The following is a 15,584-nucleotide window of genomic DNA, read 5'->3' as shown; positions in this document are numbered from 1 at the left end:
TTAATAGTAATATAATGATAATAACAATCTTTCAGCATATTGTAATTCAAGTGATCTGAGAGAAAACTAGACTTCTGCACCTCCTCATGGCTCTGTTTTCAGGCTTTAAAAAATCTGGCCCGTGATGGGAGACTTTGGACAATCACAGGTCATTTCAGAGAGAGAGCTTTCCTGCGTTCCTATTGGCTGTGCTCTGGCTGGTGGGCGGTGCTTGGCATTTCCTCAACTGATCTCAACATGGCTGCCAGGTCACAAACGTTCTCATTTTACAGCTACATCAATGCATCCCTACATAAATATATCATAATAATGTCAGAATTAACTAGAGAGATTAGATGTAAAATTTTACAGTGACAACAGTAAACATGAAATGGCATAAACGACTCACTCAGCACACTAAGGAACAAAGGACAAAGGGAAACAGCAGTCATGTGTGACCTCCAGCAGTCATGTGACCTCCACTTTCAATAACATATTACTGCACTTTGTCAGATTGCCACATTGAAGAACTCTGAAAAGCAGCAATATTTTATGTACCATGTAACCCCCAAATAGTTTAATGTATTAATAATTACATTGTGTTTGTTTTGTTTCATCTCAGCCTTTGGTTTGCTGTAGTGAAGGTCATCAGGATTGTTTGGTACTGTGTTTACTGAGGGGATTATACTTGTACTACTTGATCAACATGTCCAGCCTTGGATGAATAACATCCATGCTGTTATCACAGCCGTCTTATTTTCATTGCTAGAAAAAGAGAGAACCACTCCTTAGTTAATGAGAATAGGCACTCCGTTTTTATATGACATTAAACAATAATGTTACACAGTTTTATGGTATACAGATGTGTCTCTGCACAGCAAATCCTGATGTGATTTAGTTTTCAACACTCAGTTGGTCACACAAGGTGGCCATGGCCCCTTTAGCTCCAACTACAGACAAGTTTCAGTATCTTGAAATGAGGCAGGTCACTCTAGTAGTATCCAGAAAACCAGCAGGATTCAGTGTCTCTCCTTGAGGACTGTTAGTTTAGATTCTAGCAGATGTATCACAGACTTTTACATGTGGTCCCTGCTCTTTATGAAAAGTGTTTTCTATACAGATAATGACAAGGTGGGCCCGTGACTAGTTCACTCCTACATGGTGTTATTCTCTCTTCTACCAGCATTGGCTCAACTGGCCAGTGACCTCTACTGGCTCGTCAGGGTATTGATCAACACTCTCTCAATAGGAGCCCTGATTGTTGTGAATTGCACATCCATAATCACTTAGACCCTTTTAAATTACAGCCCAATGTTGAATACACATGTTAAATAGCGAATGCAATCCTGAAATCTATCCAATGCTCATTGTTTTGTATCATCTCAAGGCCATTTTCAATACATTATCAGAAATTAGACTTTATTTTATCAATGATTTCTCTGGTTGTTGTTTTTCCAAATTAAAGTGGAAAAGAAACTAAAGCTGTGACTAAAGCTGTAATGTATATTTTTGCCTTACACTTTACAATACACTTATAATAAAGTACACATTTTCATAAATAAACTGAAATACCATTGTAAGTATTGCAGAATTAGTATGTTTATTTGTATTAGATTAAAAATACATGTTAAATATACATAAATTAAGCACAAAAATACAAGTATACTGGTAATAGCTTTAATACACTGGAGTCATTTTTACATTATACTACTTTTTGACCTGGGCATGTTGTGGCCTCATTTTGGCAAATATCTTCAGGGAGATAACCCTCATCATCTCTGCTAGGAGATCATGTATTCGGTTTTGTGTGTGCATCTCTGTGTCTGTCCACGGCTAATCTCGCATACTGCTGACCCATCAGCCTGATATTTTTGTGTTAATTTATGACTGTATGCTCAAAGAGCGCTCATGGTTGCAGTGATTCAGTTTTTTGTGTACATGACATGTATATCAAGAAAGACAACAGTGACTGAAGCAAAAGATCTTTTTTAATTCAAAATGAATCTTGACATAGTACACCATCAATTCATAATTTGACACTCACCAATAAGAGTCACCAAGAAGGAACCCGCTTTTTGTGACAAGGTACATAAGGCTTGGTCACATTGAAACTCACTGAGAACTAGAGGGGGGAAAAGAAAACGACTGCAAACTGGTAAGACACACATTATTACATCCAAACAATAATCATTTTCCCAGTCCTCATATTGTTGTATATTGCACAGTGCAGTTGCTACATGTCAAACTAGTGTAGCATTTAAGAATAAAATAAAATCAAAGAATTAAAATCATAAAGCCACACAGATCTACACATATTTAGAACAGTAACAGTTTCAATTAGGCAATCATGTCTACATATTTGTGTCTAAATACAATTAATAATTGTCAACCCGATAATTAGATGGTACAAAATCTGCCTAAAATGCGTCTTAGGAGTCAAATTTCGCACAATTTATTTCTCAGCCCAGGACCCAAATGAGATGTTCAGACCCATGCTTGTTGAGTTGGTAACCTTGTCATGCGAGGGCCCTGTACAACTAGGCCTTCATTTTTGAGAGCAGACTATATCCTAAACTCTGAAATATTGATGAACATAGACTGGACCCAATCCTTGTTTATTGCCATATCCCAAAAAAAAATATCCTCCTAATGTTTTAGACGTATTCAAACAGTCGTAAGGCCTGCCTTGTTACTTAAGGCTCTGTGTGCTTGTTGAGCTCTAGATCTGGGATTGTGTGAACTTCTGGTGTCTTCGATGATGCAACTGTCAAGGCTGCATGGTGGCGAGATTATCTATCATAATCAATCTACCCAAAGTGACGGGGGATTACGGCGTGGGTTCATCTCATCACAGGTGCTGAGCTGACAGAAAGAATAGAGCCATATGAGAATCAACGAGAGGCTGCATAACAGGGTTAAAAAAAAAAAAGTTAAATACAGATTACTGTGCCACGACACACACACCTATCAATTATAATTCTAGGCTGTACTGCAAGCTAAACAGTGCATCCTCTCGTTAGTCTTAGCATCGCCAACACAGTAGCATATTAGACGAGTACACAAAATACACCAAAATGCTGAAGCAACATAGCAAAACCATTACAATGTAATACATTAAGTAGAGTAGCACCATGACAAAAAAATATGTGCTCAGTTTCTCGTCTCGTTTCTCAATTTTACTAGATACCAAATTATTTGGCTGGACCGCAGAGGGCCAGCCCTACAAACGCAAAAGTCTGTCGCTGAGTGAAAAAGTGGGTGATGAAGTTACACGATTGGTCGGCCAAGTGTTAGAGTTTCCTCATTGGCCGTTGCTCTTTCAAAATGAAAAGGCGGGACCAGTCCTTTATGCAAATGAGCCCGTCCAGCACGACACAAAACTTGGACTTGAAACTAGGCGATCTAGTTCTAAAATAAAACGAGATTCAGCAGTGGCATTGCCTGTTTCTCTCTTAAAAAGTTTTCAGAAGTAGAATTTGTTGGATTGTTTGACGGATTAAGAGAAAGTTTACGAGCAGGCCACCATTTTGTGTAAACTGTTTGAAACGGCAAGCAGAAAACCAGGAACCAATCAGGTGCTTTCCACGATATGGTACTACAGATGCACCGATACCGGATCGAATATTCGGCCAAAACTGACTCAGATAGCTGGATCAGATATCGGAGACAATGGGGCAGATCTATTAAATTCAGTCCAGCCATACTCGGTTTTGAAAGAGTCTTGTCAGATTTTCCCCCCATAACAAATTGTTATATCATATCGCTTTTTATATCCCAATACGTTCTTATTTCATAAAAATAATGCATCTTGGTTCAACGTTGTTATAGGATCTTGTAAAAAAGGAGAGAAGTTTCTTGTTTTAATTAGCATATGAATTCTTGAATTATGGCCAAAAAGGTGTTTTGTGAGATCACAGTGACTTTGACCTTGACCGCCAAAATATATATATATATATATATATATATATATATATATATATATATTGCGTTCATGAGAATGGACCTACGTGCGGAATGGACTTACATACAGACGGCAATCTAAGAACATAATGCCTCCGGCCACGGCTGTCGCCAGCACGGAGGCATAAAAAGAAAATACAACAATTGAACATGGTAAGTTTTTAGCAACATTTAAGAGAAGCCAAAATATAATAGAAGTAGTTTCCATTTTCCACTCTTTGATTCATAATCAAGATTCTCAGTACAAAATGACCCATATACTACATGTTGCCTAATAATGTCTCTCTAAATCATGCACACACAAATATGCATAACTTTGCATATGTTCCTACTCTTGTGCTTTTTTTCCATCCCCGAATCATAAATGACAGGAAGTCCTGCGGCTAACGTGTGTTAATATAGACTGGCTGGGGCGGCTGTGACAAGAGGTAGAGAGGGTCATCCATCAATCGGGTTCGATCCCCGGCTCCTCCAATCCACATGTTGAACTGTCCTTGGACAAGATACTGAACCCCAAATTGCTCCCGAAGGCTGAGCCATCGGTGTGTGAATGAGTATTTAGATTAGATCCTGATGGGCAGGTTGGCACCTTGTATGGCAGCCTCTGCCATCAGTGTGTGAATGGGTGAATGCTGACATGTAGTGTAAAGCACTTTGAGTGGTCGAAAGACTAGAAAGGGGCTATATAAATGCAAGTCCATTTACCATTGGCTTAGATTTTATGTATTTTCAGTGTTGAACCTAAATCAACAGAAAAGCCAGGATAGAGAGGTTCAGTGAAGGTGGTCTGGATTTGATGCAGCCGTGTCAAATGATCAGAGTCAGAGACACTGTAGAAGCAAAGTGTTCCCGCTTTGTAATCCAGGTGTATGCCCACTCTGCGGGAGAGAACCGAAGGAATCTGGCCTTTGTGAAGATTATTGTGCCAAAACGTGCAGCCGGAAGAAGAGCAGGTTAATTTCCAGGAGAGCTCATTGTGGCCAAAGCAGCAACGTTTACCTGAACCCTTCCTATTAATGCCTTTGTATGACACGGCCAAATCCACAACGCCACCATCCCACTCCACCTCCCAGTAGCGGCTGCCCTTGAGGCCCTCTCTGCACAGAGCCTGGTGATAGAAGGTGAATCTGTCGGGGTGGTCAGGGTGAGCCTGGTCCCTGTCACCCCACGATATCTTATGGTTTCGGTCAGACAAGCAAAGATGTTTAGCTACTGTGTTGGGATCCACCTCCACTCTGAAGTCTGCAGGGAAAGATAAAACACTTGTTTAGCTGGTGAAGCTGATATTTGTGCAAAGTGAATTAACATCATGCTTACTCTTATATTTGGTCAAAAAGTATTTCCTTGATGTTTCTTCACGCAACCTTGGCTTTTTTGACACTGTGATGAAAAGAAACAAACACTGATCATTCCGTCTACACAGTAACTGGAAATACAGTATACAGACCAGACTAATTATAAGGTTTAGAGATCCCAAACTGGTCATACTTACACATATTTTCTTCAGAATGACTGAATAATTCTTTCTTTTCTTTGTTGCACATATTTCGCAGTTTATCTGTCTGTGCAGTGGCAAACTCTGTCAGCTGGTCAAGTCTTTGATGGGAGTCTGTGAAGACAGGGAGGCCACCCAGGGCCTGGAAACCCTGCACAGGGCGAACAAATACATTGTGTGACTAAAACCATTTCAAATTTAGCAGCAAAAATTAGATACAAAGTAGTGTATACTTCCCAAAGACTCTAAACATGTCATCACCTGCAGAAACTGAATGGGGTCCTCTGTTAGTGAAAGCTGGTCGAGTTCATCCTCTCTCCTCCTCAGCTCCAGCACTTCACGCTCCAGCTGCCTGAGATGACTGTTGGTCCAGTCCACTCCGGCTTTCTCTGCTTCTCCAACTTTCTCCCTCATCTCAGAGCGCTTTCTCTTCACAGAGTGGATGAATATAGGGACGCTTTCCACACACTGTTGCTCAAAGTCATCACACGCCTCCCACGCAGCATCCTTGTATAGGAAACATGCACCATTTGTCATGTTATGACCGATGGCATTTTGAGTAAGAGCATATTTACAACAGTCCAGGGCTACTTTACACTTCCTGCTATCACTCTGCAACATATGATAGGTAATGGATTTTTTTAAAGGGTTTTATACATTTTTAAAACATGTCAAACATCTGAAATTCAACTTTTTTTATAGTCTTTGATAGTGGTCTCTAGCACTGGTTCCCAACCTGGGGGTCCTGGGCCCCACTAGGGGTCGCCAAAGCTTCACAGGGGGGGTCGCAAGGCCTTCTTGACTTTAGGAGGTGTAAGACAACTTCTTAAAAAAATATATAGTTGGCCTACATCTCAATGTTTCATTCATTTATGCGAAGAAAACAAAATTAAATTGTTGTTTTTTTAAAGTTTGGACTATTACTTAAGATATAAATTTTCAAAAATCTCACAGGATAAGGACACGGTGAAGACCTAAATATAAACTTTATTAACAGAGCCTTCCCTCTCTGCTAAACAGTCTCATCCTGCATTCGAAAATTACTAAAACAATAACAGAGCTAATAAAACAAGGGAGAAGAAAATACTGAATTTGTCAAAAAAAGAAGCCTATATTAAATATGAATGATTGTTAAAAACTAAAAAAAATAAATATATAATACAGACAAATAATTGTGTTAAAAGTTCCTGAAAGTAATAGGAAAAATCATCTCTGATGCTGAAATATTCACAGGAAATAATCTGCTCAAAATTAATCCAAAATTAGTCATTATTGTGTTCACTATGTGGATCAATTGTACAGTTTATCAGTTTTTCTGTACTGTTACTGTTAGACATTGAATAAATATATATATATATATATATATATATATATATATATATATATTTAGATGTTTCCCTCTGTTCCCAGTCTTTAAGCTAAGCTAATCTAACCAGCCCCTGTTTGTAGCTTCATATTTAACAGAAACACAGGAGAGTGGTATCAACTTTATTATCTAACTTTTGGCAAGAACACAAGCTCATGTGCTTTAAAGAGGACCTATCATGCTTATTTTCAGGTTCATACTTGTATTTAGGGTTTCTACTAAAACATGTTTGCATTCTTCAATGTTAAAAAAACGCTTTATTTTTCTCATACCAGCTGTGCTGCAGCACCACGTTTCACCCTCTGTCTGAAACGCTATGTTTGAGCTCATGACCCGCCCTCTCGGAAAGCCCAGTCTGCTCCGATTGGTCAACCGAACCAAACTCTTCAGACTCCACTCCAGCTCCACTCTAGTTTTGTTTGAGGGTGTGCCAACCTAGCCACTAAGCAGATATTATGCTAATGTGTTACTTGGTGACATCACCACATTACAGAGGAAAAGGCGAGACTTCAAGCAAGGAGTTTCAGCAGTTCAAGAGCAGTGTTTCTGTGGGGGAGAGTAACTCCTTTTGGCATGGACTTTGGGCTTTGTAACTTTGCAGACCTTTTACATGCACAAAAAACTATATATCACACTAAAGGAAAGGGAAGAAGCACAAAAGCATAACAGGTCCTCTTTAAGAAGTCACAAGCCAACTACTTTGGGAATCACTGGTCAAGATTACCCCAGCCTGTTTCCTTCATTTCATTTTCAGCATTCCTTTCAGTGTCTGAGGCTCAACATTTTTAGCATTATGTCTTTGCCGTCAGACACTTTATGCCCACGATGAGACTGGAAACTCCCCTGCAGGAAACAACTACACCCTTTTCCTCTTTTCTTTGTCTGTTAACAAACTAGGCACTTTGATTGTCTTGTATCAACATTTTGAAAATAAAGATTGATGAATAATAGAAAAAGTACTTGTATGTGCACTCACTCTTATAGAGCCTGCAGCCTGCCTCAGCTCTGCCATTTTCCTCTCTGAATTCAGCACTCGGTCTGCTATTTCCTGTTTAGTCCCCTCCAGCCGTTTCTGTTGAAACACAAATCCAGGAGAACCTCAGTGACATTAAAAGGACGGGTGACAAATAACTTCAGCATAGGGGCTGAACTGAATTACCTGCATTTCACACTTCTCTGCTGCCACTGCCACTGCGTCGTGACCTTTGTGCTCATCCACCACACACAGCAGGCATATGAACTGCTGATCAGTGCGACAGTAAATCTCCAGGAGTCTGTTATGACGGCCACAGATGCTGTCTTTGATCCTTGCAGAGGCTTGTATCAGATTGTGTTTTTTTAATGTTGGCACCTCAAAGTGAGGCTTCAGGTGAGTCTCACAGTAAGAGGCCAAACACACGAGGCAGAACATGCAAGCTTTTTTTTTTCTCCCTGTGCAGGCGTCACATGGCACATCACCAGGTACAGCATAGGTGTCTTCAGCAGCAGCAGCAGCAGCAGCAGCATTTAGACTGTTTGTCTTCTTGTGTTCTTCCAACACGGCGGCCAGGAGTGTGTTTCTCTTCAGATCAGGCCTCGGGGTGAAAGTCTGCCTGCACTGAGGGCAGCTGAAACTCCTTCCGCTGTCATTATTTACATCCCAGAAGGCATTGATGCATTTGATACAGTAACTGTGTCCACAGGCCGTCGTCCCAGGATCATCCAGTAAATGTAGACAGATGGAGCAGTCGAACAATTCATGACTGTGAGCCATTTTCTTCCCGCTCAGACTGACGGAGTTAGTTTCATTTTCTCTGAAGGAGGAGGAGGAGGAGGAGTGGCTTGTTGGCAGCTTGTTTTCAGTGGCACAGATGTGCTGACTGGTCTGTGTGAGTTTCAGTGTCCAACAAAGTACTCAACCCCACTATCAGAGTCAAACATTAACTGCAAGTGGAGGTTTCAAATTCTACTTCAGTCAAAGTACTCGACTTTAGTTGAGATTTTTTAATCACAAATTGGAGTAGACTTGCTTAAAAAAATGTAAGCTACTCTAATGGATTAGAAAAGTTCTGCAATGAGCTTGTACATTGTGATGAATCTACAAAACATTATCTAACTCTAAAATCCCCCTCAGCTCCACAGAGCACTTTAGCATCTTTCAGCTGATTGTTTTGATTCAACTGCCTGCAACTTTACTGTTTTGGTTCACTTTCACCGCTCTCATGAGCTTAAACCTGCAGTAGGCAGAATGTTAATAGTAATATAATGATAATAACAATCTTTCAGCATATTGTAATTCAAGTGATCTGAGAGAAAACTAGACTTCTGCACCTCCTCATGGCTCTGTTTTCAGGCTTTAAAAAATCTGGCCCGTGATGGGAGACTTTGGACAATCACAGGTCATTTCAGAGAGAGAGCTTTCCTGCGTTCCTATTGGCTGTGCTCTGGCTGGTGGGCGGTGCTTGGCATTTCCTCAACTGATCTCAACATGGCTGCCAGGTCACAAACGTTCTCATTTTACAGCTACATCAATGCATCCCTACATAAATATATCATAATAATGTCAGAATTAACTAGAGAGATTAGATGTAAAATTTTACAGTGATAACAGTAAACATAAAATGGCATAAACGACTCACTCAGCACACTAAGGAACAAAGGACAAAGGGAAACAGCAGTCATGTGACCTCCACTTTCAACAACATATTACTGCACTTTGTCAGATTGCCACATTGAAGAACACTGAAAAGCAGCAATATTTGATGTACCATCTAACTCCCAAATAGTTTAATGTATTGATAATTACATTGTGTTTGTTTTGTTTCATCTCAGCCTTTGGTTTGCTGTAGTGAAGGTCATCAGGATTGTTTGGTACTGTGTTTACTGAGGGGATTATAATTTTACTACTTGATCAACATGTCCAGCCTTGGATGAATAACATCCATGCTGTTATCACAGCCGTCTTATTTTCATTGCTAGAAAAAGAGAGAACCACTCCTTAGTTAATGAGAATAGGCACTCTGTTTTTATATGACATTAAACAATAATGTTACACAGTTTTATGGTATACAGATGTGTCTCTGCACAGCAAATCCTGATGTGATTCCGTTTTCAACACTCAGTTGGTCACACAAGGTGGCCATGGCCCCTTTAGCTCCAACTACAGACAAGTTTCAGTATCTTGAAATGAGGCAGGTCACTCTAGTAGTATCCAGAAAACCAGCAGGATTCAGTGTCTCTCCTTGAGGACTGTTAGTTTAGATTCTAGCAGATGTATCACAGACTTTTACATATGGTCCCTGCTCTTTATGAAAAGTGTTTTCTATACAGATAATGACAAGGTGGGCGCATGACTAGTTCACTCCTACATGGTGTTATTCTCTCTTCTACCAGCACTGGCTCAACTGTCCAGTGACCTCCACTGGCTTGCCAGGGTATTGATCAACACTCTCTCAATAGGAGCACTGATTGTTGTGAATTGCACATCCATAATCACTTAGCCCTTTTAAATTACAGCCCAATGTTGAATAAACATCTTAAATAGCAAATGCAATCCTGAAATCTATCCAATGCTCATTGTTTTGTATCATATCAAGGCCATTTTCAATACATTATCAGAAATTAGACTTTATTTTATCAATGATTTCTCTGGTTGTTGTTTTTCCAAATTAAAGTGGAAAAGAAACTAGAAAATTTCGCAAGAAATTTTGACCAGTGTGCCTGGTGCTGGGGGGGGGGGGGTCTGAGGACCATAGTGAGGTTATAAGAAGGGGGATGATAGGCCCAATAAAGTCCCAAGTCTTGTGACCTGTTTAAACTTTGAATCATTTTTCTACGTTAAAGTATGGCGACTCCGTATGGCCCTAAAGAGGAGTGTTTTTGAGCTCTCTTCACGTCAATTTGCCATTCATTCCTATGGAGCAAATAAATTGCGCTTTTGCGCGATTTTTTAGGGAGCTGCTACGCCAATCTCTTTGAAAAGTCATAGCACACCATTCCCGATCATTCCGTCACTGGTTGCCATGGTGATTGGGGGGCCGTGATGGGTGTTTAGTTTCCTGTTGTCATACAGTAGGAGTTGAGGGCTTTTATTTTGAAAACTAGGTGAATACCTAGTTTCCTGTTATCATACAATGAGAGTTGGGGGCTTTTAATCACAGGTGTAATTAATAACATTTATTATGGCCCTGATCCATTGAAGCCTGGTTTAGAGCATGCTGGCTCACTGAAATGGCTGATACAGTAAATAGAGTGTATGTGCGTGTGTATGTGTGTGTTAGTCAGCCTGCTCTGAATGGCTAATGTGAATCACCTGGCTAGCAGCAATCAAACGTTGCCGTGGTGATGGCCACTGGTAAGCACCCTCAGTCAGACAACTTAAAATAGGAGTTAACCAGAGACGTACATGTCATAAAAGTACTTCTAAGACAAAAAACGTTGCTCCTATAGCTTAGATCCTTTATGAGACGAGTTACGACTCTCTGATGAACAGATGGTGTGAAATTTGTGTTGGTAGTGTCAAAAATGTGACCTCGGTGGCAGTTTCGAAAAGTAGTAATTTTTTTCTCTGATCCAAAAAATTCTGTGAAATTTAATATTGGCCCCTATGGGAGCGTAGCCTGGAGTTGCTCTCACATTCAGGCATGTTTCGCCAAATGTGTTAGTCCAACTGATTCCATAGCTACATGACTGCGACCGGCACAAAATTTCCTACAAGTTGATGTATTAATTGTGTATGAGGAGTGGAAGTTGTGGGCTAAGGAGCAATTTGTTCGGATCATTTTCAAAAGATTTTAAAGCTGTGCTCCACTCTAGCTCTGACATCACACGCTCTAGCCTTTAACGACCCACGCAATACACACCCATTATAAAATCTGAAATGGTCTGAAAATTTCACAAAACATAAATCGCGATTTCGTGAGAACCGTGGCAGTTATGAAAATGTCCATTTGGCCCGGTAAATTCCCAAGTCTCGTGACCCGTTTAAACTTTTAATCACGTTTCTACGTTAAAGTATGGCGAATCTGTATGGCCCCAAAGATTAGTGTTTTTTGAGCTCTCTTCACGTCGATTTTCCATTCATTCCTATGGAGCCAAAAATCACACTTTCGCGGTTGGGATCGCAAGTAATCAACAACTGCTTCAGTTTGGACTCTTGTTTCCGCTACGGATTACGAATAATTTCTCTCTTGATTTACAATTGTGGTTAGTATTCATTCAATCAAACATTACAGCAGTGGTTGTTGCAGACACACCTGGTGGAGATCTGCACTCCACTGAGGGCACTTTTCCAGTTGATAAATGTTTCAATATTACCAACATACTTGTTGGTTGAGTCCTTGGCCTCTACTGATGCGTTGGTTGCTTGTTGGTTCACAATCAAACAGTAATACCAGTACATGACACGTATATATCAATAAAGACAACAGTGACTGAAGCAAAAGATCTTTTTTAATTCAAAGTGAATCTTGACATAGTACACCATCAATTCATAATTTGACACTCACCAATAAGAGTCACCAAGAAGGAACCCGCTTTTTGTGACAAGGTACATAAGGCTTGGTCACATTGAAACTCACTGAGAACTAGAGGGGGGAAAAGAAAACGACTGCAAACTGGTAAGACACACATTATTACATCCAAACAATAATCATTTTCCCAGTCCTCATATTGTTGTATATTGCACAGTGCAGTTGCTACATGTCAAACTAGTGTAGCATTTAAGAATAAAATAAAATCAAAGAATTAAAATCATAAAGCCACACAGATCTACACATATTTAGAACAGTAACAGTTTCAATTAGGCAATCATGTCTACATATTTGTGTCTAAATACAATTAATAATTGTCAACCCGATAATTAGATGGTACAAAATCTACCTAAAACGTGTCTTAGGAGTCAAATTTCGCACAATTTATTTCGCAGCCCAGGACCCAAATGAGATGTTCAGACCCATGCTTGTTGAGTTGGTAACCTTGTCATGCGAGGGCCCTGTACAACTAGGCCTTCATTTTTGAGAGCAGACTATATCCTAAACTCTGAAATATTGATGAACATAGACTGGACCCAATCCTTGTTTATTGCCATATCCCAAAAAAAAATATCCTCCTAATGTTTTAGACGTATTCAAACAGTCGTAAGGCCTGCTTTGTTACTTAAGGCTCTGTGTGCTTGTTGAGCTCTAGATCTGGGATTGTGTGAACTTCTGGTGTCTTCGATGATGCAACTGTCAAGGCTGCATGGTGGCGAGATTATCTATCATAATCAATCTACCCAAAGTGACGGGGGATTACGGCGTGGGTTCATCTCATCACAGGTGCTGAGCTGACAGAAAGAATAGAGCCATATGAGAATCAACGAGAGGCTGCATAACAGGGTTAAAAAAAAAAAAGTTAAATACAGATTACTGTGCCACGACACACACACCTATCAATTATAATTCTAGGCTGTACTGCAAGCTAAACAGTGCATCCTCTCGTTAGTCTTAGCATCGCCAACACAGTAGCATATTAGACGAGTACACAAAATACACCAAAATGCTTAAGCAACATAGCAAAACCATTACAATGTAATACATTAAGTAGAGTAGCACCATGACAAAAAAATATGTGCTCAGTTTCTCGTCTCGTTTCTCAATTTTACTAGATACCAAATTATTTGGCTGGACCGCAGAGGGCCAGCCCTACAAACGCAAAAGTCTGTTGCTGAGTGAAAAAGTGAGTGATGAAGTTACACGATTGGTCGGCCGAGTGTTAGAGTTTCCTCATTGGCCGTTGCTCTTTCAAAATGAAAAGGCGGGAACAGTCCTTTATGCAAATGAGCCCGTCCAGCACGACACAAAACTTGGACTTGAAACTAGGCGATCTAGTTCTAAAATAAAACAAGATTCAGCAGTGGCATTGCCTGTTTCTCTCTTAAAAAGTTTTCAGAAGTAGAATTTGTTGGATTGTTTGACGGAATAAGAGAAAGTTTACGAGCAGGCCACAATTTTTGTTTAAACTGTTTGAAACGGCAAGCAGAAAACCAGGAACCAATCAGGTGCTTTCCACGATATGGTACTAGAGATGCACCGATACCGGATCTTATATTTGGCCAAAACTGACCCAGATAGCTGGATCGGATATCGGAGACAATGGGGCACATCTATTAAATTCACTCCAGCCATACTCCCCCCATAACAAATTGTTATATCATATAGCTTTTTATATCCCAATACGTTCTTATTTCATAAAAATAATGCATCTTGGTTCAACGCTGTTATAGGATCTTGTAAAAAAGTAGAGAAGTTTCTTGTTCTAACAAGAAACTGAGCACGTTTCTTTGTTATGGTGGCAGCAATACGCTGTCGTAGATGAGGATGGGACAACTTTGGACCTAAACTTTGAATACGATTGCTGAATAAAGCATTTTGAAAGAACCCCTGACCAAAATACACGATGATATCTACCTATGGTAATAGCTGCATACAAAGAACTATCAACATCCCAATCACAAGATGAGAGAAAACGCTGTGTAGCCATCAGAAATGCAACAAATAACTCTTTTGCAAACCAAAAACGGATGTTTCGAGCTCCACAAATACATTCACGTTGTGAGAATAAAGCTTTGCATTTGTGTGTATTCAGGCCCTATGTTTTTGAGTACTGCACGGTGTTCTTGGTGAGCGCAAGATAACCTTCCCTGACTTGTACTTTCTTAGGATTCTGTAAAAAAAAAAAAAAAAGAGATATTGTTTCCAGACCTCATCTTAGTCTAACAAACAAACAAACAACTTTGGGGTTTCGTGGTGTGAAAATAGGAGCTGATCCCCTCAGAGGGAACTAGTCTACAAATGTCCGACTGCTTTGATGTCAATGCAAGACGTCATCTGTCAGCCACGTGTTTGAAGAAAGGCACTAGTTGTACAGTACTAAGAGTTGCAAATACAGTCCGATAACGGAAATAAAAGCCATGTCATCAGAAGAAAAACGATAATACATCAACAACACACCGGTTACAGAATCCAACAGTGAACCCAGCCTACGTCTGAAATACTGATGCTAAATGCACACGCACAAAAACACACACACACACACCAAAAAGCAACAGAATGGAAAAAAAACAACAAAAAACTTCCATTACAGCAGTTTACAATCACTTCAAAACAACAAAGCCAATATACAGAGGCACTAGCATATAGGAATAGCATTCAATATACTACATAAGAAAAACCCACTTCTATTGTATCTAGTCAGCAGAACTACAATACAAAAGAGAGACTGCAGGCTAGAACTATTATTCCTCTAAATTCACAGCTACGAAGTGGCAGATAATCAGTACATAGCAGCTTATTATCTATACATTCCAAATACAATTTGCCAAACATAGCTCAGAAAAATAAAACCTTAACCTCATTATTTTTTTAAAATAGAGATCTCACAATATATTCCAATGTCGATAACTGCAACAGTATGCTGGAGGTGAAAAAGGAGAAATAGTATTGACCGTGCTTCAGAAATGATTAATGAACAGTCTTTGGTGCTGATTGGGAGGAAAATACCAGCTGATATGACGACAGGTAAAGACGCAGCTTCTACTACACACTGGAAATCAAAAACACAAAACCAAAATCAAGGCTATGCATCCACCCTGAAGGAATGTATCAAAACTGACGACAGGCTTCAATACATGGACAAAAAGGTTCGTTTCACACGGATATCTGAAACAATTACCGATACATCTCTAACACTCAATAGCCCAGCAATATTACTGTAAGTTGATAGGTTATCTCAAAACACTGAGAAGCATTTAAAAGTAAAAACAAA

The 15,584-nt window shown here is 39.8% G+C and overlaps 1 protein-coding gene across 1 annotated transcript; it reads right to left on the bottom strand.

Annotated features, from left to right (window-relative positions):
• Nucleotides 1-1,949: 1,949 nt before the first annotated feature.
• Nucleotides 1,950-8,565, bottom strand: LOC141765898 (E3 ubiquitin/ISG15 ligase TRIM25-like). The gene is given in 6 exon segments (XM_074632177.1): nucleotides 1,950-5,181; nucleotides 5,257-5,380; nucleotides 5,382-5,585; nucleotides 5,696-5,941; nucleotides 7,777-7,872; nucleotides 7,960-8,565. Coding segments are annotated over 6 exon segments (1,794 nt in total). The 5' UTR covers nucleotides 8,554-8,565; the 3' UTR covers nucleotides 1,950-4,651.
• Nucleotides 8,566-15,584: the final 7,019 nt, after the last annotated feature.

Source organism: Sebastes fasciatus, chromosome 4, assembly GCF_043250625.1.
Source record: "Sebastes fasciatus isolate fSebFas1 chromosome 4, fSebFas1.pri, whole genome shotgun sequence".
In the NCBI taxonomy this organism is placed as follows: Eukaryota; Metazoa; Chordata; class Actinopteri; order Perciformes; family Sebastidae; genus Sebastes; species Sebastes fasciatus.
This window is presented reverse-complemented; position numbering and strand designations above follow the sequence as displayed.